The sequence below is a fragment of the Coffea eugenioides genome, chromosome 7 (assembly GCF_003713205.1).
Source record: "Coffea eugenioides isolate CCC68of chromosome 7, Ceug_1.0, whole genome shotgun sequence".
Lineage (NCBI taxonomy): Eukaryota > Viridiplantae > Streptophyta > Magnoliopsida > Gentianales > Rubiaceae > Coffea > Coffea eugenioides.
In genome coordinates, this window is record NC_040041.1 from 9163087 (window position 1) to 9189884 (window position 26798).

At 34.6% G+C, this 26798-nt stretch overlaps 2 protein-coding genes across 2 annotated transcripts; both read left to right on the forward strand.

Annotated features, from left to right (window-relative positions):
* Positions 1-427: 427 nt before the first annotated feature.
* LOC113776814 lies at positions 428-814 on the forward strand. The gene has a single exon (XM_027321871.1). It carries the CDS (start codon positions 428-430, stop codon positions 812-814), a length of 387 nt encoding a protein of 128 aa, XP_027177672.1.
* Positions 815-21504: 20690 nt separating this feature from the next.
* On the forward strand, positions 21505-26798 carry LOC113777637 (transmembrane protein 214-B-like). Its single transcript, XM_027322792.1, has 10 exons — positions 21505-22175; positions 22338-22475; positions 23330-23518; positions 24400-24537; positions 24673-24794; positions 24924-25056; positions 25157-25286; positions 25400-25479; positions 25574-25708; positions 26180-26798. The coding sequence occupies exons 1-10, from the start codon at positions 21738-21740 to the stop codon at positions 26405-26407; spliced, it is 1731 nt and encodes a 576-aa protein (XP_027178593.1). The 5' UTR covers positions 21505-21737; the 3' UTR covers positions 26408-26798.

The following is a 26798-nucleotide window of genomic DNA, read 5'->3' on the forward strand; positions in this document are numbered from 1 at the left end:
CGCTCGAGCTCGATATTGACCGAGCTCGAGTCGAACATTGACCGAGCTGCTCGCGAGCCGCTCGCGAGCAGCTCGATTCGTTTGCACCCCTATCCTAGCCCCTGCCCCATCGCGAGCAGCTCGATTCGTTTGCACCCCTATCCTAGCCCCTGCCCCACCCATTAAAGCCTCCGCTTCTAAGCTTCCCATTAAACGCAAAACCCCCGATCCAAATCCCTCCAGCCACTCCAACCCCGACTCGGACCCCGACCCGAAATACTCGTCCCCGGTGCCCGATGGAGATCCTAGGCCTCCGCCTTTCAAATTTCACCGGATATGGACAGAACCCGACGAAATCCGATTCCTACAGGGCCTCCTCCATTGTGCCTCCGACAACCTCTCCTTCCCTCGAGACCTCAACATTTTCTACGCTCGATTCTCCGACACCATGTCTCAGCCTTACACTAAATCTCAGCTCTCCGAGAAGCTTCGGAGGTTAAGGAAGAAGTTCCGGGTCATTTCCTCCCGGATTTCTAAAGGGTTGGATCAGTCTTTCTTATCGCCCCACGATCGTGCTCTTTTTGAGATTTCTAAGCGGCTCTGGCACCCTGATTATGCTGACACGTCGCCGTTTGGTGGAGTTAGTGGTGGGAAAGCTACGAAATCGGATTTAGTTGGGGTTGAAGTCAGCTTTTTACCCGAAATTTTGTCGGGTCTGGATCCTAATGAAGTTGAGAATATTGAGCTTAAGTGGGAAAAGAGTGATAATGTGGTTGAAGGTGTTGATTTTGGGGATATGTGTCACGCCCCGAGCCCGCACGTGCCCGTCACATGACATTCGCCGTACTCCCAAATCCCACCCAGGAATACAAGGCTACATTAACTAATTTAACTTGACAGTACTAAATAATTTAAACAAATAAAGCGCGGTTCGAATTACATATAAAAGGAAGTCTACGAATATTCAAGATGTTCGTACATTTATTGAAACAGCGGAAACGAAAGTAAATAAGACTAGCAACTAGAGGTAGCTAGCCTGCCAACTTCTATTCATCTAATGCTAATAAAAGTCATCCTCAGGGTCTTCTACGTAAACCAATTCATACTCTTCAAAATCTGCAAAAATGGTAAGAAGTGGGTTGAGCGACACATCGCTCAGTAGGTAATATTTACCCCTCTGTTGGACCATGCACTCTTGGTTTTATAGATACATATACAAATATAAGTATAACTCAAATTGTTTGCATATCAATCACATCCGTAATTTTGAAAATAACGTCATTTGTAAAGCAAACAGTAGTAAAGGATGGCAAGCAACTTGAAAGCATCTTATGGATAGTTGTACATGAGAAATCGTAAAGTCATAAATCATCTCGTCAAATCACAAATCCCGTCATATCCGTTCATAATCAATTCATATCAGTTCATAATCCTCATTTCAAATCAGTTCATAACTTCATTCCATATCAGCTTATAAATCATTCTTTCATATCAGCTCATAACAAGTACATGTAATGACCGGCTACTGAGTACTCAGCCTAGAGATTAAACCCCTTCTAGGTGGGCGACCAATAAGTTCCATGACTACCGATTGGTCTCATTCATATTTGGGTCAATCGGCCGGACTCTATACCAGGCTACCATGACCTTGTCAATCGGCCGGACTCTATACCAGGCTACCATGACCTTACCAATCGGCCGGACTCTATACCAGGCTACCATGGCGATTATACAGGACTATAGCCCCTACCGTCTATTTCATGACTGCTCTGAGCTTTACTTGTCAAAATTCATTTCATATATCATATACATAAATCTTTACTTTCATAAAAGATTCGGCTCATTTTGTATATAAGAGCATATCAAAACTTTTCAAATAAGTCACACGGTCCATTTTTGTATGGTAAAATATAGCTTTCATAAATATCCAAGTAAAGCATTTAATCAAACACCTTTCGAGTCAACACAACAAAATAGTATTGAAAACAAGGATCTCATTATGCACATTTGAAATCTCAGAAGGGTAAGTACCACCTACCTCTGTTTGGCTGCTCGAGTGGAACTACCTTAGGTTCTTGTTTCGTACCTATCAAATGCATGAGTTCCCTAATTAATTGTTACTTCCTATAGTTGCATAAATATACAACCTCTAAGTAAGCATAAGATTCACCTCCTAGACCATTAAATGGATCCTAATAGCACCTCCCTCAAAACTGGGGTGATTCCCATTTTTGGAAGGTTTCCTAATTTGGAAAGCCTCTATTTTTGGAAAGTTTCTTAATTTGGAAAGTTCTCCTTTCGTAAAGTTTCCCAATTCAAGATAAAATAATTATTCATAATCATATTTATTATCTTGACCGTTATCTTACTATACATGTTTATAAATCATAATTACTTATTATTATTATCGTCCTTGACGTCGCTACTTTGCTTTATTACCACTTATATATATATATTTATTAATTAGTTACTATTACCTTTCACTTTATTTTCACCTTTGTGCGTGTGTAGGTGTTACTATTATTTATGTATATATGTACCTATATATATATTGACTTATCATTATAATTATTGTCTTAAGTTATTGCACTTGTATTTATATTCATACCTTCGTTAACAATCTTTATTTGTTTCCTCCATATTATTATTACTATTATTATTATTATTTTAAGCACTTCGTTCAACAATCTAAAGCTTATCTTATCTTGTACAACTTAATCTAATAAGGCTTGGTTAAAATGTTTTAAATTTCTATTTAAGTACCTTAGACTTAATTAATAAGGTAATATTTCAAATGACTAACCCTCACTTCCAACAATTATATTAGATTGGGTCCTAAATTTTAATATCCACAATATACTATAAAAATGGGTTAGTTATATTCAAAATCTATTTGTTAAATATTTACTAAATCTTTATACTATAGTTTGGTCCAAGTTTAAATTGCTCTCTCTTTACTTATTTATTTTTGTTTATTGTTATCATTATTTTTCATTTTATTTTATTTTATTATTAATATTTATATTTTTTTTTCTAGTGGGGCCCTTGGTTGGCCAATGGCCAACCATGGTCGCCAGAGAGCCTGGCGACCCAAATTGCTCCATTGTCGCCAGCAAGTGCTGGCGACAACATCTAATGTTTTTTTTTTTTTTCTTAGCCTTGGGTTGGCCGACAACCTTTGGAATTCTTCTTGTGGCGTTGCTTCTGCATCGCCCTGGCCGAAACAGAGCAGCGGCAGCCGCCGCTGCTCTTCCCTTTCCTTTTTTTTTTTCCCTTCTTTTAAACAGATTCAAACACCCCATAAATCAGGATTAAAATCAACCCCCCCTATTTCTATTAATCCAGATGTGAATCTTATTGAAACATATATATCTAAACCTATATAGCAATAATACATGTCCATAAGATTTCCTAATTAATACCACTACTAAAGCGTTTACAACCAAAAAGAAGTTTTCTTACGTGAACTCGAAACTTACAGGTTTAGGTGCCTAGTCGTCGGATCGATTGACGGTGTCGCCTGCTTCTCCTTCCCTCCCTTCTGACGGCTCTTTCTCTATGGAGGTAGACGAAAGAGAGGTAAGGCTAGGGTTATTTTTTCCTGTCTAGGGTTTTAGTAAAATTCCAACCCTAGCAATACTTACTAATAGGTGGCTTGAGTCAGAGTTTTACTTTATTAGAGCCCATTAGCCCATCCTACAGTTACTTTATTTTTTTTTTCTTTTACCTAGCAAATTTTATCTTTTTAATTAATTGGAAAAACTACAATAATGCCATAATAAAATAGGGGCCAAAAATCGCGGGTTTCACATTCTACCCCCCTTACGAAAAGTTTCGTCCCCGAAACTTACGTACCTTGATCGAACAGATATGGCTACTTATTCCGCATGTCCTCTTCTAACTCCCACGTAGCCTCTCGTGGTGTATGGTTCGTCCATTGCACTTTGACATAGGGTATGGTTCTTCTCCTCATAACTTGGTCCTTTCGGTCTACGATCCTTAAAGGAACTTCCTCCACTGATAGGTTCTTCTTCACCTCGACGGGTTGGTCCTCCAAAATATGACTCGGGTCTGACACATACCTCCTTAATTGGGAGACATGGAACACGTTATGTATCCTTGACAAAGCAGGTGGGAGAGCTAGTCGGTACGCTAGAGGTCCTACTCTATCCAGTATTTCATAAGGTCCCACATACCTTGGACTTAACTTGCCACTTCGTCCAAATCTCATTACTCCCTTGGTAGGGGACACTTTCAAATACACCTTTTCTCCCGGTTGGAACTCCAAAGGTCTCCTTTTTGAATCTGCCCAACTTTTATTTCGGTCCTGAGCTACTTTCAACCTTTCCCGGATGATCTTAATTTTCTCCAGAGTCCGCTCCACCAAATCAGGACCAGTGATCTGTTTCTCGCCTACTTCATCCCAAAATAAGGGGGATCTACACTTCCGTCCATACAATGCCTCAAACGGTGTCATGCCTATACTGCTATGATAGCTATTATTGTACGAGAACTCCATTAGCTTTACCAACCTGTCCCAACTATCCGAGAAGTCTAGTGCACAAGCTCTGAGCATGTCTTCTAGAGTCTGTATGGTCCTCTCCGACTGTCCATCCGTTTGAGGGTGGAAGGCCGTACTTAATCTTAAATCAGTCCCCATAACTTCTTGGTAAGTTGACCAAAATCTGGACGTGAATCTAGGATCCCAATTCGACACTACTTTCGCAATTTATTTTTAGATTAGATATCACATTCTCTCCCCCTTTAAAGGTTTCGTCCTCGAAACCTAAAAGACATAAACATCAGAATAAATTAACAATATCTCCAATGTTCTTGCAATACATCTTAGAAATTATTCTTACAATGTCTAAATTGAATTTCCTTATTTAATTCCATCAAGCTTCTGCTGCGCACTCTTATTTTCCTCAATATCTCCCATCTTCAAAATTATATAGCTGAGATGAACATAATATCTCTCACAATCCAACATTCTAAATATCGGCTTACAACGCTCTATAGAGATCAACCTATAAAAAGGATGCCGTAAACACTAACAGTACCATTTCTTCTTTTGTCACACGTTTTATCACAATTTACTTATCCACTATCACAAAATAATCCTTATCTCAATATATGGGTTCCTATCCACTGTACTTGTAATTGGTGATGAAAATCCCTTATTTCCCTCAAATTTCATATCTATCTCATTTCAACTTCCAAAGAGATCAATAATACCTCAAATAGCATCATTCTTATTTTTAAATCCTATAACCTAAGTTATTATACCACTAAATGCCATGGGAATCTTATTTCCTTTGGTCATTTTTTTTCCTAGCTCAATTCAATTTTCGAAAATATTAACATCTCAAATATCATTTCACAAACTTCTTGATGATACAAAAATATAGAAAATTTTATACAAAAAAAAAAATACTAAATTCTCATGTAGGAAATTAATAACTTTATCATAACTTTGGTAAAATATTTATCTATGTATAGAATTTTTAACTCATACAGGGTTAGAAACTGAAAGTGTTTGGAATACATAAGTCAACTAACTATACTTCTTACAACATTAGAATTTAGAGTAAAAAGAGAATTTATCAAGAATTATTGTTAGATTTTTCTATACGATAAGGAAAAAAAAATATTTATTTTTTTTTTTTTGTAAAATACTTTTATCTAAAACTCTTTTGAGATTGGGTGAGTATAAACACAAAATATATATATATATATTTATTTATATATTGCACAATATTGTACGATATAATTATTCAATATAGTTATTCTTTTTTTTATATAGATATATACATATATATTTAGAAACTATATTTACCAAGCAACTGTAAGGTAAAGGTACATATTTAAAAATTCTAATTAAAAACTATTTGTGCAAATAAAATTCTGCTTTCTCCGTTTATTCATTTTTTTTTTTTAGGTAAAAAGTATGTAAAATTATATATTGTAAGAAATTTATAAAATATTTATTGCTTGATCATGATGTAGTAATACCACAACTAATAATATGAGCTAGTTGAATAAATGTCTTGAGCATTAGATACAATTATCGTAATCCTCAAAATAAGTCAACAAAATTCCAAGTTCCAATGTGTATTGCTTGCGTTCGATGACACCATATTGTTGATCATTCATACTTTCGTTGTGCACTCTAATTCCCTCAATATTTTCAGTTTTCTCCACACTAGACTTCAATTAGACATAAGATTATCCGTAGGTCTGACATCCTAAACGATAAACTTGAAATGTACCATAGATATCAAAACTTACAAAAAAACACCCTAAATACCCTTTTATTATTATTATTATTCTTTTTTTTGTAAGTATCAATCATATCTGGTAGGTGGGCTTGGTTACCTTTTCAACTTAACATATACATATAGTCACCACTTACTTACTAAAAGTAATCATCATCTCAATACCTGAGGTCATTCCAGTAAATTCGTAACCTAAAATTCTAATACCATTAAATGTTATGGAGTCACTTATTTTCTTTTAATCCCTTATCAATTTCATTCCAATTCTCAAAATCACAAATATCTTCAGTATCTTTATACCTACTTCCAACTATTACAACTTGAGCTATAATACGAAATGGAATACCATCAGTCCTGCTTCCCTCCTCTTACAGTACACAGATTTTCTCAAACCTACTTCACTACCTACATTACTTAATTCTTGAATTATTTGATCTTATGGTCTTATCCCGAACCTAGGCTCTGATACCACTAAAAATGTCACGCCCCGAGCCCGCACGTGCCCGTCACATGACATTCGCCGTACTCCCAAGTCCCACCCAGGAATACAAGGCTACATTAACTAATTTAACTTGACAGTACTAAATAATTTAAACAAATAAAGCGAGGTTCGAATTACATATAAAAGGAAGTCTACGAATATTCAAGATGTTCGTACATTTATTGAAACAGCGGAAACGAAAGTAAATAAGACTAGCAACTAGAGGTAGCTAGCCTGCCAACTTCTATTCATCTAATGCTAATAAAAGTCATCCTCAGGGTCTTCTACGTAAACCAATTCATACTCTTCAAAATCTGCAAAAATGGTAAGAAGTGGGTTGAGCGACACATCGCTCAGTAGGTAATATTTACCCCTCTGTTGGACCATGCACTCTTGGTTTTATAGATACATATACAAATATAAGTATAACTCAAATTGTTTGCATATCAATCACATCCGTAATTTTGAAAATAACGTCATTTGTAAAGCAAACAGTAGTAAAGGATGGCAAGCAACTTGAAAGCATCTTATGGATAGTTGTACATGAGAAATCGTAAAGTCATAAATCATCTCGTCAAATCACAAATCCCGTCATATCCGTTCATAATCAATTCATATCAGTTCATAATCCTCATTTCAAATCAGTTCATAACTTCATTCCATATCAGCTTATAAATCATTCTTTCATATCAGCTCATAACAAGTACATGTAATGACCGGCTACTGAGTACTCAGCCTAGAGATTAAACCCCTTCTAGGTGGGCGACCAATAAGTTCCATGACTACCGATTGGTCTCATTCATATTTGGGTCAATCGGCCGGACTCTATACCAGGCTACCATGACCTTGTCAATCGGCCGGACTCTATACCAGGCTACCATGACCTTACCAATCGGCCGGACTCTATACCAGGCTACCATGGCGATTATACAGGACTATAGCCCCTACCGTCTATTTCATGACTGCTCTGAGCTTTACTTGTCAAAATTCATTTCATATATCATATACATAAATCTTTACTTTCATAAAAGATTCGGCTCATTTTGTATATAAGAGCATATCAAAACTTTTCAAATAAGTCACACGGTCCATTTTTGTATGGTAAAATATAGCTTTCATAAATATCCAAGTAAAGCATTTAATCAAACACCTTTCGAGTCAACACAACAAAATAGTATTGAAAACAAGGATCTCATTATGCACATTTGAAATCTCAGAAGGGTAAGTACCACCTACCTCTGTTTGGCTGCTCGAGTGGAACTACCTTAGGTTCTTGTTTCGTACCTATCAAATGCATGAGTTCCCTAATTAATTGTTACTTCCTATAGTTGCATAAATATACAACCTCTAAGTAAGCATAAGATTCACCTCCTAGACCATTAAATGGATCCTAATAGCACCTCCCTCAAAACTGGGGTGATTCCCATTTTTGGAAGGTTTCCTAATTTGGAAAGCCTCTATTTTTGGAAAGTTTCTTAATTTGGAAAGTTCTCCTTTCGTAAAGTTTCCCAATTCAAGATAAAATAATTATTCATAATCATATTTATTATCTTGACCGTTATCTTACTATACATGTTTATAAATCATAATTACTTATTATTATTATCGTCCTTGACGTCGCTACTTTGCTTTATTACCACTTATATATATATATTTATTAATTAGTTACTATTACCTTTCACTTTATTTTCACCTTTGTGCGTGTGTAGGTGTTACTATTATTTATGTATATATGTACCTATATATATATTGACTTATCATTATAATTATTGTCTTAAGTTATTGCACTTGTATTTATATTCATACCTTCGTTAACAATCTTTATTTGTTTCCTCCATATTATTATTACTATTATTATTATTATTTTAAGCACTTCGTTCAACAATCTAAAGCTTATCTTATCTTGTACAACTTAATCTAATAAGGCTTGGTTAAAATGTTTTAAATTTCTATTTAAGTACCTTAGACTTAATTAATAAGGTAATATTTCAAATGACTAACCCTCACTTCCAACAATTATATTAGATTGGGTCCTAAATTTTAATATCCACAATATACTATAAAAATGGGTTAGTTATATTCAAAATCTATTTGTTAAATATTTACTAAATCTTTATACTATAGTTTGGTCCAAGTTTAAATTGCTCTCTCTTTACTTATTTATTTTTGTTTATTGTTATCATTATTTTTCATTTTATTTTATTTTATTATTAATATTTATATTTTTTTTTCTAGTGGGGCCCTTGGTTGGCCAATGGCCAACCATGGTCGCCAGAGAGCCTGGCGACCCAAATTGCTCCATTGTCGCCAGCAAGTGCTGGCGACAACATCTAATGTTTTTTTTTTTTTTCTTAGCCTTGGGTTGGCCGACAACCTTTGGAATTCTTCTTGTGGCGTTGCTTCTGCATCGCCCTGGCCGAAACAGAGCAGCGGCAGCCGCCGCTGCTCTTCCCTTTCCTTTTTTTTTTTTCCCTTCTTTTAAACAGATTCAAACACCCCATAAATCAGGATTAAAATCAACCCCCCCTATTTCTATTAATCCAGATGTGAATCTTATTGAAACATATATATCTAAACCTATATAGCAATAATACATGTCCATAAGATTTCCTAATTAATACCACTACTAAAGCGTTTACAACCAAAAAGAAGTTTTCTTACGTGAACTCGAAACTTACAGGTTTAGGTGCCTAGTCGTCGGATCGATTGACGGTGTCGCCTGCTTCTCCTTCCCTCCCTTCTGACGGCTCTTTCTCTATGGAGGTAGACGAAAGAGAGGTAAGGCTAGGGTTATTTTTTCCTGTCTAGGGTTTTAGTAAAATTCCAACCCTAGCAATACTTACTAATAGGTGGCTTGAGTCAGAGTTTTACTTTATTAGAGCCCATTAGCCCATCCTACAGTTACTTTATTTTTTTTTTCTTTTACCTAGCAAATTTTATCTTTTTAATTAATTGGAAAAACTACAATAATGCCATAATAAAATAGGGGCCAAAAATCGCGGGTTTCACAATATGGGTTTTGATGGGGAGGTGAAGTTGAGTGAGGTGAATGTGGAGTTTGAAAAGGAGGAGGAGGAGGCAGATGAAATGGGGTGGCGGAATGGTGGAGAAATGGGGGCGGAGGAGGTGGCTGTGGCGAAGGCGGTGATTGATGCGTTTGATAAGTCATTGGAGGAAGTTAGGATGGGGGTTGTGAAGGATGGGGGAAGGCTGAATGGTTGTGAACAGGAGGAGGAAGGAAAAAGATGGGACTTTGACAGAAGGTGGAAGGAGCAAAGGGTGGCAGAATTGGATGTGTTGACTCGCAGAATGAGGTTGGTTTTTGAGCAATCACTTCTCCGAAGGCAATGAGTAAATAGTTTTAGCAGGAGTAGTGACCTTTTCTGCTGCTTTGGTTAGATCAGTTTAGTATTGTTAGTGGAATTTTGAAGCCTCTCTGGCTATATTGATATTTGATGTTTCTCCTTCCTCGTACCTGCTGGTTAAGAAGATATGTACATTTGGTCATTGGTAGTGTATTGCAAAAAAAGAGGGGTTTTTTTTCATGTCTGCTTTGTGCATGCTGACTAAGTTTAGAGGATGAGGGGCAAGTGTTGCAGTTATATTTATGTCTCTGAATTATATTTTCCATAAAGCTGACATTTGTAATGCCATTCAGTTGGTCTGCTCATGCATATTTTAGAACAGGAAATATCTGTCTAGTCTCGTGCAGAATGAGCTAGCCCGCCTTCACTCATTTTGCTCATTGGTATACTAGATGTTTATTGCTACGACACCTCCAACATTTTCCATCCCGCCATAAAGGAAATATTTCAGGTTGAAGCCACGACTTGGTTGACACTTGACATTGAAAGTAATTCATGAGATCTACTTTATGAATTCGTGTTGGTTTTGTAAGATTTTCACCCAGTTCATTGTCCAGTGAAAGGCTCGTCTTGGCTTTTAAGATTTGTTGCCTAGGCTATGGTGCGTTGGAAGGCAACAAGTGACGTGAATTGTTAGTGCATGTTGTATTGTATCTTCCAGCTAGGCCATTTCCAAGCGTGCTAGCATGTTAGTGAAAATGAAATCAAGTTATCAAATATAAATCAGTAGTTATCTTGGAAATCTCTCTCTGAATTCATTTACATTGTAGGGATAAAGTTAAAAAGTACTGCTTTGAGCATGTAATGAATTGTCTGCAAACTTCTCTGGATAGTACCGCCCTTGTTAGTAAACTGGATACGATGAATTTGTCCAATTGATCCTACCGCCCTTGTTCCCCTGGGAGAGCTCTCCTACATGGAAGGCTCGTTAACAGATAAGAAGCAAAAAAAGTGCAGAGACGTTTTAAGCTAACAAGTTTACTTGTGTAAAATCTTCTCCCATTATCAACACATGAGAGCTTTCATTCCCTTTAATGTTCGTGACCATGTCTTGCCAACTCATTTCCTTACCTTGTTTTAGCTCCTTGGATTCAACAAGAAATTCTTGTGAAATTGGGCATAAGAATGTTTCCATTCCCAAATGAAAGTAAAATCTTTGAGCTGATACCAGGGAAAGTAGTAAAAAATTAGCATGCAGGTTAAAGTCAATCTGCTGTTGCGTGGTGCCTGGAGTAGAGTTTTGCCTTGGCAGACTTTGGCTTGAATTACTTGTATTTGCAGTCGCCATGCTTTGCCAATTCGGATCTCGGATCCTAGAAAAAGAGGGAACTTTCAACTATGCCCCTCTTGACAAGACTTGCAAAAACTCAACGAGTTTGAGCTTTGTTGAGCCTCCGAGTTTGAGTTAGAATACAGCAACATATACCAAAAAAAATCGGATCGGATGTCCGAAGCAAATATCTCAGGTAAATTGCTGGTTTCTACAAATATATTCACATCCTTCTTTCTTTTTCTTTTTTTTTGATATTCTCTTTCTTGGTAGGAAAATATCAACATCCCTTTGGGATTATCTTATCTACAATCCTTCTAATATTAGCCACTGAAAATTAGTAAATGTTAATTTTGTTTGTCGACTGGCAACCTCGTGCGATGCATGGCTTCAGGTAACTTCTACATTTTGTTTTTTCCCAAGTGTATTTCGAGGTTCATATGAGCTTATTGGGGATGGAGAAGCTTCTTTCCTAGTAAAAAAAAAAAGAACTTTTCCCTAAGCCCAAGCAAGTCCTAAAAATTTTAAAATAAATGAGATGGGCAATTTTTTTTTTTTTTTTGGAAACGATAATAAATGAGATGGGCAATTGAATAATCATTTTGTTGGTTCTGGGAAGCTGGAGCCCGCTGCCGCTGGTGATGGATGCCCGAAAGCGCGTCTCCACCGTTGGGAGTTGGGACCAACTAAGCTTTCCAAATATGGTAAGCAAAACAAAATTACGAGGTAGTGATGTCGATTCATGATAGTAAGACAATAAAAGAAAAGAGGAAAAAAAAAAACGACTTGCGTATTATTCATTTGTAGATGAAGGCATTGGAATAGATTTTCTTTCTGGAATAGCAATCCTTCCCAAATTTTCTCCGCCCCCGTCCCGCTGCCTACCAATTATCCCCACCCTGCCCTGCTTTCCCGAAGGGCTAATAAAATTTTATTATATAATTTTATGATAGTTAAATTGTAATAAATAATTAAGTACTAAAATATTAACACATCATCAAATTATTATTTATTATAATTTCACAATTGAAACTCATAAAAATAATCAAATAAAAATTATTTAAATACAATTCAATATGATGAAATAAATACAATTAAAGTAGTCAAGTTTTTACTTTTCACACAAATACAATCACTAATTCATTATTGTGCTTGTGCTTTTTTTTTTTGAGAAAAAAGTATTCTTGTATTAAGTGTAATTAGAAATTTAGTATAAATGTACTAGTAAATTTAGTATAACTAATTAATAATTTCTATTAATAAATATATATAATTATTAGTATAATTGATAATATCAATTATATTACATATACTAATATACATTATGTAATATATATAATTAATAATATCATTATCTTGAGTTTATAATTAATTAAATTAAATATTATATAGAATTGTATACATATATATATTTATATATTTATTTTTTTACCCCCGCCCCCGTTTCTAAACAGGGGGAAAATTCCCCCCCGCCCCATTAGCCCCTCACGTGTGGCCACCCACCCCCAACGTGCGGCCACCCGCCCCAATTGCTATTCCTACTTAAAACTAATAGATGTTTTGAATTTTCCAAAATGAAAAATATGGGTTTTTTGCCTCTTTTCTTTTTTTAAATTTTAAAAAAATATATAAGGTATGTTTCTTTGGATAGCAAATTATTCCAAATAATATTTAGCTAGCATCATAAACACATTTTTCAATCTACTTTTTTAAAATTTTAACCATTTTTTTTATCTCATATACACCACATTATAAAAAATACTATAGTAATTATTCCAAATAATACTCTATCCAATTCTTGATCTTGCTTATGTGTTTGATAAGATATCCAGACGTTCTAAAGAAGGGAGGACTCGTCATCCAAGAAAGTGTTCACACTCGTAAAATAAATATTGAATTTGTTAATGCAATACTATCAAATTTGCAAATTGCACTTCTGCATATGATATGTTGGGTGCCGTGCAATTACGTGGAGCCTTTTTGTCAAATAATCTAGAAGCAGTTGACCCCAATCTAGTTTTTTTTTTCCTTTTTATTTTTTTTGGGTGGGGTAAGGTTTCGGGTGTTCACTTTGTTCTCCAACTCATTTTCTTTTCTTTAGATTCCAATAACAAAGTGAGAATGATAGAAGGGAGAGAGGTTAGTGCGATTGAGCTCCAGTACGGTTGAGTTCGATTATTATACTTTTTATATTATTTGATATATAATTATATTATATTATTATATTTGAAATAAAGATGGTATATATATAAATAAAATATCTAACATATATTCAGTACAATATTATGATATATTCATATATAAAAAATTTAAATGTATGTAATGACTGAATGAAATTATACAAAATATAATTATACTGAATTCTCGTCGATAGAAGGTTTCCTGAAAAATTTCAACCAACTTGTTATATTTAAACTCCTAAAATTGAAGTTACAATCTGAAAGTTTTGACACTGCATTAAAGTTTGGCCCTAATGCGACTCATTTCGGCCAAAATAGGGCAATGGAAAATTCGCGGTTTTTGGTCAAAATTAAAAAAAATCTGGGATCTTAACTGTTCGGTTGAAACTTCAGTGACCAATTTGGTCAAAATCAGAAACACCAAAGACTTAAATATATATTTCTGCAAAAACTTTAGGGAGTATTTTGCACCAGAAGTACAAAATATATTGTTAGATTCTCAAATTCGTCCTTCCTAACAAAAGTACAAAACTTTCTTCGCTTCTTTTTTTTTTTTTTTTTTGCTTTTTGGGTAAGACTTTCGTCACTTTTTGAGCCCTTTGTTTCTCGATTCTTTTGATTGCAAAAGATTCCTTTGTAGTTCTCCTGGGAAAAACGAGTTCAGCGTGAGAATCGTTTTGGATGTTACATTGGTGGGGGAGAAAAGGACAAAGAATAGTCGATGCTAAGCGTGAGTGGGTCTCCAGTCTACAAGCGTTAAACCAAAAAAAAAAATATTTCAGTTAATACAAATATGCGATACAGTACACGGTAGGCATGAATTGAGAAAAGGTCCCTCGTCCAACAATTTTTTGCTGGCTTTTTTTATTTGATAATATTTTGAGAAATTCATCCAATTATTGATCTCATTATTATGGTCTTTCTTCTTTTTTTTTTTGGTCCTTCGTGTCTCGAATATCTATATTGGATATCGGAGCATTGTTTTCTATACCATTAGTGCACATGATACAGTGAAAAAAATTTTAAGGTCCTTTCAAGGAGCCATTCTCTAAGTGTATATTCCTCAATGACAACCATTCTCTGACTTGTATATTTCTCGATGATGATATTGGTTTATATTTTAAATAGAATAAATTTTATATACACTGTCAGTGTATAATACATTATCATGATTGGATGGATGACATATGAGCAAATTTAAATTTTTCATATATGTCATATATCTAATAGTGATAGTATATACACTAACAGTGTATATAAGATTAATCCTTTTAAATATTTGAAAATTTCATAATCTAGATGTTAAAAACACTTATTTCATCATTCAATAAAAAATTAGTTTGAATGTATAATATTCAAAAAGAACTATAAAATCTCCCTTAAGGTGTATAAAGTGTGAATTTAGAATTATTTTGTTTTTAAAAGTTTAAACTTTTTAGATAAGATATGCGGGGTTAAGTGATAATGTTATAATTTGATAATATGCACACTCCATCTTTTTTGGCGTAACTATCTGCGCAGAGGATAAAGATGGGTCTAATTTAAATTCTGTGCAAAAGTTCATATTTTTCTATGCTAAAAGTATCATGAAGTCACGAATTGGGGAAATAATATTTAATTAAGCTTTGTATGCAAAATTGTAAAATTTTCAAAAGAAAATAGTTTGAAACGTGCCTCACAAATTTCTAAATGAATTTTTTTTTGTCCTTCACTTTTAAAATTGTAACTTTATGTTTCGTACAAAAATTAGGTCAATAAATTTTGACCCCGATCTAAATTTTCGACCACTTTTTATCTTGAATCCATCATGTGACTCGTGCATATGAGTAAAATCTTATATACACTGATTGTGTATAAACTATTATCGTTAATTCATGACATATGTGTAAAAGTTAAATTTTGAATTCAAATTTTGCATAGTTACCATTCATTCAAAACTGACAATGTATATGAAAAATTAAATTCTACTTGTGTTCATTTTTTTAGGTGCAAAATGGTTAAATCCTATTTGCAATTAAACAAATAACCCGATTTTATTCATTTTTGTCCATAAATAAGTAAGATTTGACCAAAACCGTATTTATTAATTTCCTAAAAGAGTGAAATTATACCCAATCAATATTTATTTTGTCACAAAAAACATAGGATTTGACTTTCTTGTACATAAAAAATGATTGTATGTGAGTCACATGTTGATTTTCAGACTAGAAAATCATTTTTTAGATTGAAACCAACTATGGCTAATTTGAATTTGTAATGAATGTAAAGTTAACATTTAACTCCACACAATTAATCGATTAACTTAACATAATCTGAGTTGCATTGAGATTTGGTTTAGTAAGGGATGCTTGACAAAATTAGATAGAGTGTAATAGAAAATAAGATACGATGTGCGATAGAAGATCTATCATGGTAAATTTTGAGATCTGACATACATAAAGTTAGAATTGGCTTTAAATTTATTCACTTGTGGAGTATAAAAAAGGCATGATGTGCGACAAAAGATCCACCATGGTAATTTTTGAGATCTAACATACAAAGAGTTAGAATTGGCTTTAAATTTATTTATTTGATGGCTGATGGTACATGGACAGGAGAAATTCCATTGTCCTGTTGGTAATTATGGTAGATAAAGTCAAGATGTTTAATTACTAAAGCTAAAGCAATTAATATTTACAAAATCAAATCGTAAAAATTTGATTTCAACCTAAATTTTTATCACTTTTTTATCCTGAATGTATCGGATGACCCATATATGGTTATTTTTTTTATGGGCAAAAATATTAGATTCCATTTGTGGTTAAACAAATAACTAGATCAATTTTCATTTTTTCCTCTAAAAAAGTGGGAGGACAAAAATGCCCTTCGATTTTTGCATGACTTATGTCTGAAATGGCAATAAGTCCTAAACGATGCACTTTTAATTGTTCAGGGGTCGGTCGGAGAAAAAAAAAATAGATCAGGGACCAAAAATAGAAAATTAATTATCTTGGTGGTCCCTATAGTTGTTCTTTTTTTTTTTGTTGATTTATTCCTGGTCACATTTGCTTGGCGAAGATTACAATGGAATATTATGTTGGAATTTGACAATTAAAGTGTCAGCGTCAATTTAGTTGAAGTTGAATGGTTGAAAATATTCATTTTTACCCCAGTTAACTTCATCCTTACCTTGATTCTGTTCCAAAACTATTTCATTATCAGTTCAGCACAAGATTTCGGCAATGCAGTCCCAGAATCAATAGACTCCAACTACAAATTAGTATTTGAAATTTCCAACTTTTTTGTTTTAATTTTAGAATTCACCAAGTGTGAAATTTCAAGATTTCAAAACGTGACCATTTGCTTTAGCATTTTCGGCGTAATTGGAAAGATATTCGCCTAAAGGACTGAAAAACAAACTTGAGGGCAAGTTTAGATAATTTCTCATAGGCGTAAATAAAGTACTACAAAAGAAAGGGTGCAAAAATGGTAGAACACAAATGTTACAAATCTTTAGATATGGTCTCCATTAGTTGTTAAATTCGGATAAAAGTAACAACCACCGTGCATTGTCTTTATCTATAATTTCTTTTCTAGGACACACACTAGTGACGAAATCCCCTTTTCCAACAATAAAATCTAATGGCTTACTTTGCCTATTTTTACTTCATCACGTGCATTGTTTATAGTAGTGTGATATCAGAACCGGAAGAATTCAATTTTCCTGATTTTGAAGACTAACTTTTACGTGTTGTTTAGCTGTCAATTCTCCTAAGGCTTGTTGATTGTGTCTAGTTTCCAGACATGATGGATATCCAAGGCTCTTAGATGTGTAATGTAATTAGGAAATAAATATTACAGTTATTACTGCATTTTCAAGCATTCAATGCAGCATTAAATATTTTCCTTCTAAAAATTTAATGTAAACTAACTATTAGTACTAGGTGCAATAACGTAGACAGACACTCATAGAAATGGACAGGTTCGTGTGAAAACAAAAGGTAGCCTCCCAGTCTTGCACGTAAGATGCTGACAAGGACATAAATTATACCATAGGATTTTTCTGAGTAGGTGTCCAACGGGTATCGTTAATATATAGATATTACACAAATTTTACTATGTTAATATATACAATTACAATTAATGCATAGATTTCTATGTGTTAATTTGGTACAGTTGAAATGGATTTGTACAAATTTTAGGTGTTAAGTACGAAAATGACCATGATAATCCAAAACAAATGCTTCAAGGTTCACAAAGTTCCACTCATTTTACTCTTTTGCCCTTTGTTGATCCTAAAAATCACTATATATGCCATGATTGTTCTCCTCCCCCAAATTCTCAAAGTTCTCAACACAGTGTAGATCTTATTCATTGTGGTTGGTCAAGATTGGGAGCTGGAAATGAACTATATTGACTACCTTCTCAGCTTTTTAATCCTTTTTATGTAGCCACTATTAGATTAGAACACGTGGCCTTGTTTGGATTGTGATTTTTCATGAAAAAATCTTTACGTTTTCAATCACTTTTTTATTTCACATATATATATAATCGTTATAATGCAATTTTTTTAATAAAAATTCCTACCATTTGGTAGCCCAATAGTCCTAGCTATATACATTCTCAAAATAAATCAACAAGGAGACTTTGAGGCCAAGATCCGTGAGGATCTCAAGGTCATTTACAGATCAAGAAAATGTTGGAAAGGCATCACTCACTAGCTAAGCAATTTATGGAGTTTTTGCTTTAAAAAAACAATTTCTTTTAAGAAAAATATGTAGCTAAAATACATTTTATTTAATTGTGTTAGGAGATAAAGTTTGATCCATTGCAAAATCCTACCTCATATGCAATAGTTTGAAAAAAAAAATGTTGTGACTGTTTTGCTGTTAGCCATAAATATAAGGGTTAATATTTTATACATTGACAGTATATACACTCTCATGATTAGATGCATGACACATAATCTGAATTTGAATTTGATATCTAAATTTTATATATGTGTTGTGTATCTAATCATGATAGTGTATACACTATCAGTGTATATAAGATTTACTTTAAATGTAATCATAGACAAGGCGGTCATGGTGAACTTCCAATTTAAAGAAGCATTTCACAGTACCATCTATACTGTAAAAAATATTTAGACAAATAGCTATGAAGGGAACTAATAATACCCAAAATGGGAGTTTATCCTCAAATCAGCAAATTTAGGTGATGATTAAACTCTACTTTTTTATACACGAAATGCTAGAACATTTTCCCAAAACATCATGTGTCAGGACCAGTTATATATCATGGTCCAATTATGTTCACCTACACATTAAGACTAATTGCAAATATTCCAACATAGCCAAGTGAAAAATATGCTACTAGATGGCAAAGCGTTTACCCGTACGATTTTTATGAGGAGAGTATAAATCAAATCACTTTGTTATGTGTCTATAAATAGTGGTGTAGTCAAGACTATGATCAGTGGAAGTAATAAACCAATTGTGTCAAGAGCAATAAGTTGCGTTTTGTTTAATGTATAAAAACAGAAGTTAGTATGAAGCAAAATTATGTTTTTCAAAGTCTTTTTCATTCAAGTAAAGTTTCAAGCAAGATAAAGCAATACATAACGTATAAAGGAATTTTACAAAAATTTAGGAGTACAAATGTAAAACAAAAGCTACTTAAAAAAGAAAAGAAAAGAAATATATACTTATTTGCAAAGCTTATATCCACTTTCCATATTGAGGGCGCAATGACTCGCCCTCATTTCAACGTGGATAGCCAGTACTCAGTAGCCACGATATGTAACATGCCATGCCACAGAGTTTGAAAACAAGTCTTTATGACAATAAGTCAACTGGCAATCTGCATACTTGAATTTCACATTGACTGAACTGTTTGTTTTGTCATTTGCTTTTTGGTGCTATATTGAAAATTGTCACCGCCTAGCTTGTTACTCTTTCTGAGCAGCTGAAAAACTTTAAACACACAATGGATAATAGTAATACGAAGAAATGTATAATGATTGATAATTTGATAAAAGATATATTTGAAACACCTTTTGTAATGTACTTATTATGCATATATCCACTAACTTGATATGTCACAAGACTAAAATATTTAAAAATAATCATACTTAACATTGTCATGTCGACAATGAAACCTAACTTAGTTAACATAACGTGCACTTGTAACCTACGAAAGTAAATAGGATCGAGTCATCGTCAAGGAAGTAAATGAAAAACTACTACTCATCATCTTTATATATATATATATATATAAACCTTGTCATATTTTGGGTGGACTTCATTACTATAGAAATCATATCCTCTCCTCTAAAATAACAAAGATGATGCTAATCCTATTAACCAAATGAGTAACATTTTTTTTTAAGAGTAATAGTGATGGGTAGATCTTTTACTTACATTTCTTACCTTCAAACCATCCAATCTATCTTTCCCCCCAAATGTCTATTAGTTTGTTTTATTTTGAGATTGTAAAGAATAATACTTTGTTGTGATGCAACCAGGTTGAAAAACAGTCACCAGCTTATAAATGCCTTGGTTGTGAAACAAAAAAAAAAAATTTAGGTTTGCACTGCCATTTTTCTTCAAAATTTTTTTACATTTTTTGTGAACATATTTTTCAATTATTTTTTTATCTCATGTCATCAAATCACAATAGTATATATATTTTTTTATAAAAATTTCAGAAAATAGCAATCTAAACAAGTCAAAAGTTTTTCATTTGCATTAAATACTAGTCACTTAAATTAGTTTTACATACTAAAATATATCTTTGTACAACTTGTTGAGCTGCAGGACCTATAAATCTCTCAATTTTTCATTAGATCATCTTTTACTTTCCCAAGCAAATCACAAACCATAATCCAAGTAGGGGTGGACAAAGATATCCGCTAACTCAAAAATTCATTATACCTGATCCGATCTAATCCGAAAATTAGGATATTCAATTCATATTATTTTGGTCAAAAGAGGGTCGGCTACGCTTTTAGATGTGAAGCAGGTTAAGGTCATATAATTAAAAACTCGTGGGTACTCGACTTACCTAGCATATATATATATATATATATATATATATAATTTTTTTACACATATTACAAAATAATATTTTTAGAGTTAAATAAGCAATTTCATTGAATAAATTACATTACAAAAATGGGAAACTGTAGTTTGTTTACCAAATTCATTTGCAGAGGTTATGATCTTATGTTTTTTAGAAAGAGTTTAATTAATGTGAAATATATATTTAGAAAAAAGGTAATACTTATTTCAAAATTTCATTGATTTTTTCTTTTTTCTTGTATTCTTTTTGTATGTTTGTTTCTTGGTGTGAGATTTTTTTTGAGAAAAAATCTTTATTAAATCTTAGATGAATATGTAATATACAAAATTATATTAAATAAATTAATTTTTTAAAATTAAATGATAAGTGGAATGGAGGCGGGTACCCGAATAGCTGCTGATATGAGAGACGAATAAGGATCAGAAAATGACTGACTCGTAAGATGCAAGTTAGATCAGTGAAGTGATATACGAGCTGGATATTCGACCCGTACCCATTCCTAAAGCCAAGGGAAAGTTAACTCCCAATCCACCTAATTTTATTTTTGTTTTTTAGAAGGGGTCCAGCTATTTCTTTAGCCCCTGATTAAATATAACTCCACTATTATGATTTTATCTTATCCATCGTAATTTCATAACAGATGCATAATCATCAAACCAAAACCTGCTTCTACCCGCAGCCAATTCCTACCGGCACCAACCAACCGATGCAAGACAATTGCCAATGCTGTAATTTCGCAAACAATCCAAGGTCAATAGGATAACTCCAAGCTAGCTCATAAGCCCACGTGGACTATTCCTCTATCCGATCTCAGCCCCAATTTGGCCCGAACTCGGCCCTCTCCTCACCTAATATATATCCCCACTCGTCTTCCCCATTGCTAGCGAGAGGGACACATCGCTGAGTAACAAAAACCAGAGAGAGAGAGAGAATAAAAGCTCCCAAAATTTTATTTTAATTTTTAATTTATTTTTTTTCCAGTTGGAAAAGGATAAATCGAAATCTTAGCCTCTTAGGTAGCTGAGAAAGAGGAAAAGGGAAAGGAAAAGAATTTGATTTCTTTTCCATTTTGATTTTCCTTTTTTTAATAGTTAAAATTTGCAGCTTTAATTAAGTGAGGAAAAAGAGATGGAAGAGAATTCAAATTCCATTGCTGAGATGAAGAACGGAAACGACGATCATGGTTGGAAAACGGTGACGTATCAGAAGAAGAATAAGAAACAGCCGCAAAATCAGCAGCAAGTGAGGTCGGCTGCGGCGGGAGGAGGAGGTGGAGTTTCCGATCGACGGAGCGATGTTTTCCGGGTGATCGAGGAGCACTCCGAGGAGAGACACCGGAAATGGCTGGAGGATCGACAAGCCGCCGCCGCTGCTATGGAGGATCATTCCGTTGTCATTGACGACGTCGAGGAGGTTAGCGACGGTGACGAGGCTCCAGTGCAGAATGGCGCCCCGGAAGAGAAGAAGACTAAGCCTAAGAAGCCTAAGAAACCGAAGGTTACTGTTGCTGAGGCTGCTTCGAAGATCGACGCCGCTGATCTCACCTCTTTCCTTGCTGATATTTCAGTAAGTAAAAATTATGTTTTGGATATTTAGGGCTAAAACAAATTTTCAGATATTTCTGAATCTGATCTGCTACTACGTTCAATTTGTGTGTTAAAGTTTGGGTTTTGAATCGAATTGCCCAAAAAATTGATGATTTTGACTTTTTATTTTGGTTTATTTTAGGTTTCCTTTGAGACGCAGCAGGATATACAGCTGATGAGATTTGCAGATTATTTCGGACGTGCATTTGCTAAAGTGAGTGGGTCCCAGTTTCCATGGATGAAGATACTTAAGGAATCTCCTGTTGCAAAGATGGTTGATGTGAGTTTTTTTCCCCTTTTTCTTTAATTAGTAAAAATTTTGGAAAGTCAGTTTTTTTTTAAAAAAAATTAAATAAACCAAATTTTGGTGTGTAACAGGTTTAACAATGATAAGAATCGAAAGTTGTTGGCTTTTTATGAAGAACAACTGCGTTTTAATAAAATGTGGTTTGATGCGTGCGCAGACTAGAGAAAGACTACTATTTTTCATGTAAAAAGTGTTATATGATGTGAATTAGTCTAGATGACTGTCTATGACGTGTGCGTGGATCGTTTGTCCTACATTTTTAGATATAATGTAATTCAGAAGTTTGATGTGTTAATTACAGTATTGTGTCGGATATAAATATGGCTGTCCCTTGTTCCTGGAGCTTGCAGACTGCGGTAATATTTGTCATGTAGATCATCAGCTTCTGTTTCTCTTGTTTTTGCTTTTAACTTTAAAACCTGTCTATGCGCAAGTTTATTTAGCATTACTACTACTGAGCGCTGGTTTTGTGTCAGTATATGCACACTTCTGAGTCAATCCAACATGCAGTTTTAATAGTATAAGTCCATTTGAACTTCGTTGTATCTCTTGATTGGGTGTTTTTTCTGGTCAACTTTGTTCTTTTCTTTCTTTCTGAGAAGTGTGTTGAATTTGTGAATACTTGCTAGGTTTTTCACTTTGTTGAATCTATTGACTGGGTGTTTTTTTGGTCCACTTTGTTCTTTTCATTCCTTCCAAGAAGTTTGTTCATAACTGCTGAATGGTCATGGTGATTCAAGTTACCTAAATCTTATAGTGGGTAACGGATTATAAATTTGGAGTTAATGATGCACTCAATTGGTAATGATTTTGTGGCTTTTGTGCAGCTCCCTCTCTCCAACGTGTCTGAAGATGTGTACAAGACATCAACAGATTGGCTTAACCAGCGATCTGTCGAAGCGCTTGGCTCTTTTGTGTTGTGGTCACTCGATAGCATTATATCTGACATTGCACTTCATCAAGGCTCCACCAAAGGAGCTAAAAAGGTTGTTCAGCAGGCAGCTTCAAAATCTCAGGTAATTGTTCTTGGTCCTGCCTTCCTGTTTAGTTGAACAATGAATACATCTCTCTCTCTCTCTCTCTCTGAAGTCTAATTTTTAAGCTGCTTAGAACCTTTTTTTTTTTGTCTTCTTCTCCTCTTGCCTCTGCTTCAGCAAGGAGTAACTATTTGGGCATCATTACTCTCTAAAGTAGAGTCATTGTCAGTGATTTCACCAGAATAAATCAAAGTCAAAATCCCATCTTGTGTGGTTATTAGAGGCCAAATGGAGCTAAATAGTGTTTACTAAGGTTGCGATAATCCTTACTAATGTGAGACCAGTATTTAGTAGAAATGCATGCTCACAATTGTTGACATAAGCTGGACTGGAAGTGCTATATTTTGCCAAAGTTTGGTTCAACTGTTTCTACACCCTCAGGCGAGCTGAAGAATTTATAGTTTGATTTAAAATGGGGTAATTTTGTATTTTGCCCATCTAAGGTGATCACTCGCTCTTGGAAAAGTACTCCAGTGGACATTAGTACTGTAGAGATAATGTGGTACTGTAGATTGAGTGATCAATCTTCATACTGTTTCACCCATTGGAATGTTTTCTCCAGTAACAACAGCACATGTAACTCTCAGTAGAGGGATCAATACTGACAGAATTACGACTCAGTTACTCAACAAGAATGCAATTAAACTGGCAAATGGTTGGATAAGCACTAATATAAAGTTAGGCTAAGCTCACAAGTAGTTATTTTAGTTGTTGATTTATTTTAGATTGGAAAGTACCTACGGAAGTGGTCAGTTACTTTGAGAGTATTTAAGTATTATTCACGTATAAAATGATTTACCTTCTTTGATTCTAATGGCATGTTGTGGATAAATCAATTACATAATGGCATTATGGTGCAGGTTGCCATTTTTGTCGGCTTGGCAATGGTATTGCGACGTAAACCCGACGTCTTGATTAGTTTGTTGCCATCACTGAAGGAGAATGCTAAGTATCAGGGGCAAGATAAGCTTCCTGTTCTCGTGTGGGTTATCACTCAGGTATTCTCTTGATAAAATCTGATAGCCAGATCCTACAGTGTTTGATAAAAGATTGACATTTCCCTTTCTTTCCTATCTTATTGATTTGTAAGTGGAAAAAAGGTATCCCCTTTAATAATTACTCAAATACTGCAGGCTTGTCAAGGGGATTTGGTTGTTGGACTGTTCCTGTGGGTTCATTTTCTTTTCCCTATGCTTAGCGGGAAATCCAATTCTAATCCGCAATCCAGAGACTTAATTTTGCAGGTGGTTGAGAGGTAAATAGCCTTTTTTTAAAATTTTTTTCCCTTTTGTTGTTACTGTAGTCAATTTATGGTTGATTTTAACTGAACTCATTCATTTCTTTGCTAAAAGCTTAAATAAGTTCTGTTTGGTTTTGATTGCAGAATTACTTCCTCACCAAAGGCTCGAACCATTCTACTTAATGGTGCAGTCAGAAAGGGAGAACGTGTGGTTCCTCCATCCTCACTTGACCTTTTGATGAGAGCCACCTTTCCAGCAAATTCAGCCAGAGTAAAGGTCAGCACCTTGAAGCTAGAAATAATTGTATTCCAAAATATTTTTTGTTCTATTTATGTATGTTGGGTTCTGAGGTGTTTGTTTTTGCTTTTGCATTCAGGCAACTGAGAGGTTTGAAGCTGTGTATCCTCTTTTGAAAGAGGTAGCTCTTTCTGTTTCCTCAGGAAGCAAAGCTATGAAGCAAATCACTCAGCAAATGCTGCCCTTTGCCATTAAAGCTGCCGGAGAAGGTATTGTAAAATTTAAATACCAATAGTCTTCAGTCTTCGTTTGTGCCTTCTAAGAGCAGTTGTTGCCCTACCAAGGTCAGTTTATGGCTTTTGACAAGGTGAAAGCTTTTCAGGTATTCCTGAATTAGCAGGAGAAGCGAGTAACTTGTTTATTTGGTGTTTAACTGAGAACCCTGACTCTTGCAAGCAATGGGTAAGTTCAATAGAGTTGTAGCCAAATCATCTCTTATCTGCTTGTTGGATGCTTTCCTTTTCTATTTACTCATTATCATTTGTGATTCAAGCAGGATAACATCTATATGGAAAATCTTGATGCAAGTGTTGTCATTCTGAAAAAGCTGTGTGATGAGTGGAAGATTCATGCGGAGAAACATTCTGTGGTTGACCCTCTAAAGACAACTTTAAGAAGTTTGATAGTGAAGGTAAGGCTATGCTTTAATTTGCATTGGGGAAATCATTTTGGTTGTTCATTGAGTTCATTCTGAAAATGATAAATAATTGAATTGGGTAATTAGATGCGTGATCTACAATAATCACTAATCATGGAGATGACGCCATGTGCTGTGGTATGTAACCAAGGATATTCCTCTGGCAAATAGAACATATGTTAGTTGTGCGTGTATTTTCTTTTCCTGAATCAACAAAGTTCTGAGTGGCCTTTAGTTTCGCACGGCAGTAATTTTGGATCATTGGTCTGATGGTGGTTTACCAAGTGTCATTCTCTATACAAAATCTGAACATGTGTGCTTCTTCGATGTTGGCTGGTTGTGGCCCTCAGTTGCCTAGTGTCTCTGTTCCTAGGATAAGCTATCTTTTAGTATTTTAACGATGCTTAGTTACAAGTAATAAACTTTCTGCAACCAGACCTAAACACTTGTGCTGTGGATTTGCAGAATGAGAAGGCATTGGCTAGTGATGAGAAGGATGCTGCTCATCAAGCGACCTTGAAAGATGCTCAAAAGCACTGCAAGATACTTCTGGGTCGGGTATCACGAAGCAATGGATGCTTGAAGGCATTCGTTATATTGAGTATTGCAGTGGCTGTTGGTGCAGCTTTTGTGTCAAATGACTTGAAGTCATTTGACTTGAAGAAACTATTGGTCGACTTCAACTTATCGTAGAATTTTCCTCCCTCTTAAAATGGAGGCATACTGGCATATAGTGGTAAAATGGAGGCATACTGGCATATAGTGGTTCATGCCATTGTTACATGTCTAAATTATACCCGGCATAGAGAAGCTAGACGCCCATAACAAAATGGGTAAGAGATCGAGATCCTTTTAGAACCTTCCTTCAACCAAATCTTGTCGAGTTCAGGGAGCATAGGTATAGAAAACTAAGAAACATAATTCGTGTTGTTTTTACTGTAGTCGTTTAACGGTGTTGTCTCTCTTATGTTCATTCCAAATTAAATTGAGAATTGAATTCTCTTGACATTTTGTTGATGTTGGCAATGTTACAGTGGTTTTTGTGCTTACTGAATTATTCATATGTGCGCTGAAGAACTGTGGA

Bases quoted from the DNA above. Each gene is read 5' to 3' on its own strand.
- LOC113776814 (XM_027321871.1), top strand. From the start codon at position 428: ATGTCTCAGCCTTACACTAAATCTCAGCTCTCCGAGAAGCTTCGGAGG.
- LOC113777637 (XM_027322792.1), top strand. From the start codon at position 21,738: ATGGAAGAGAATTCAAATTCCATTGCTGAGATGAAGAACGGAAACGAC. The intron at 24,538-24,672 runs GTATTCTCTTGA...CAAATACTGCAG, and splicing joins TCGTGTGGGTTATCACTCAG to GCTTGTCAAGGGGATTTGGT. The intron at 25,480-25,573 runs GTAAGTTCAATA...TGATTCAAGCAG, and splicing joins CTGACTCTTGCAAGCAATGG to GATAACATCTATATGGAAAA.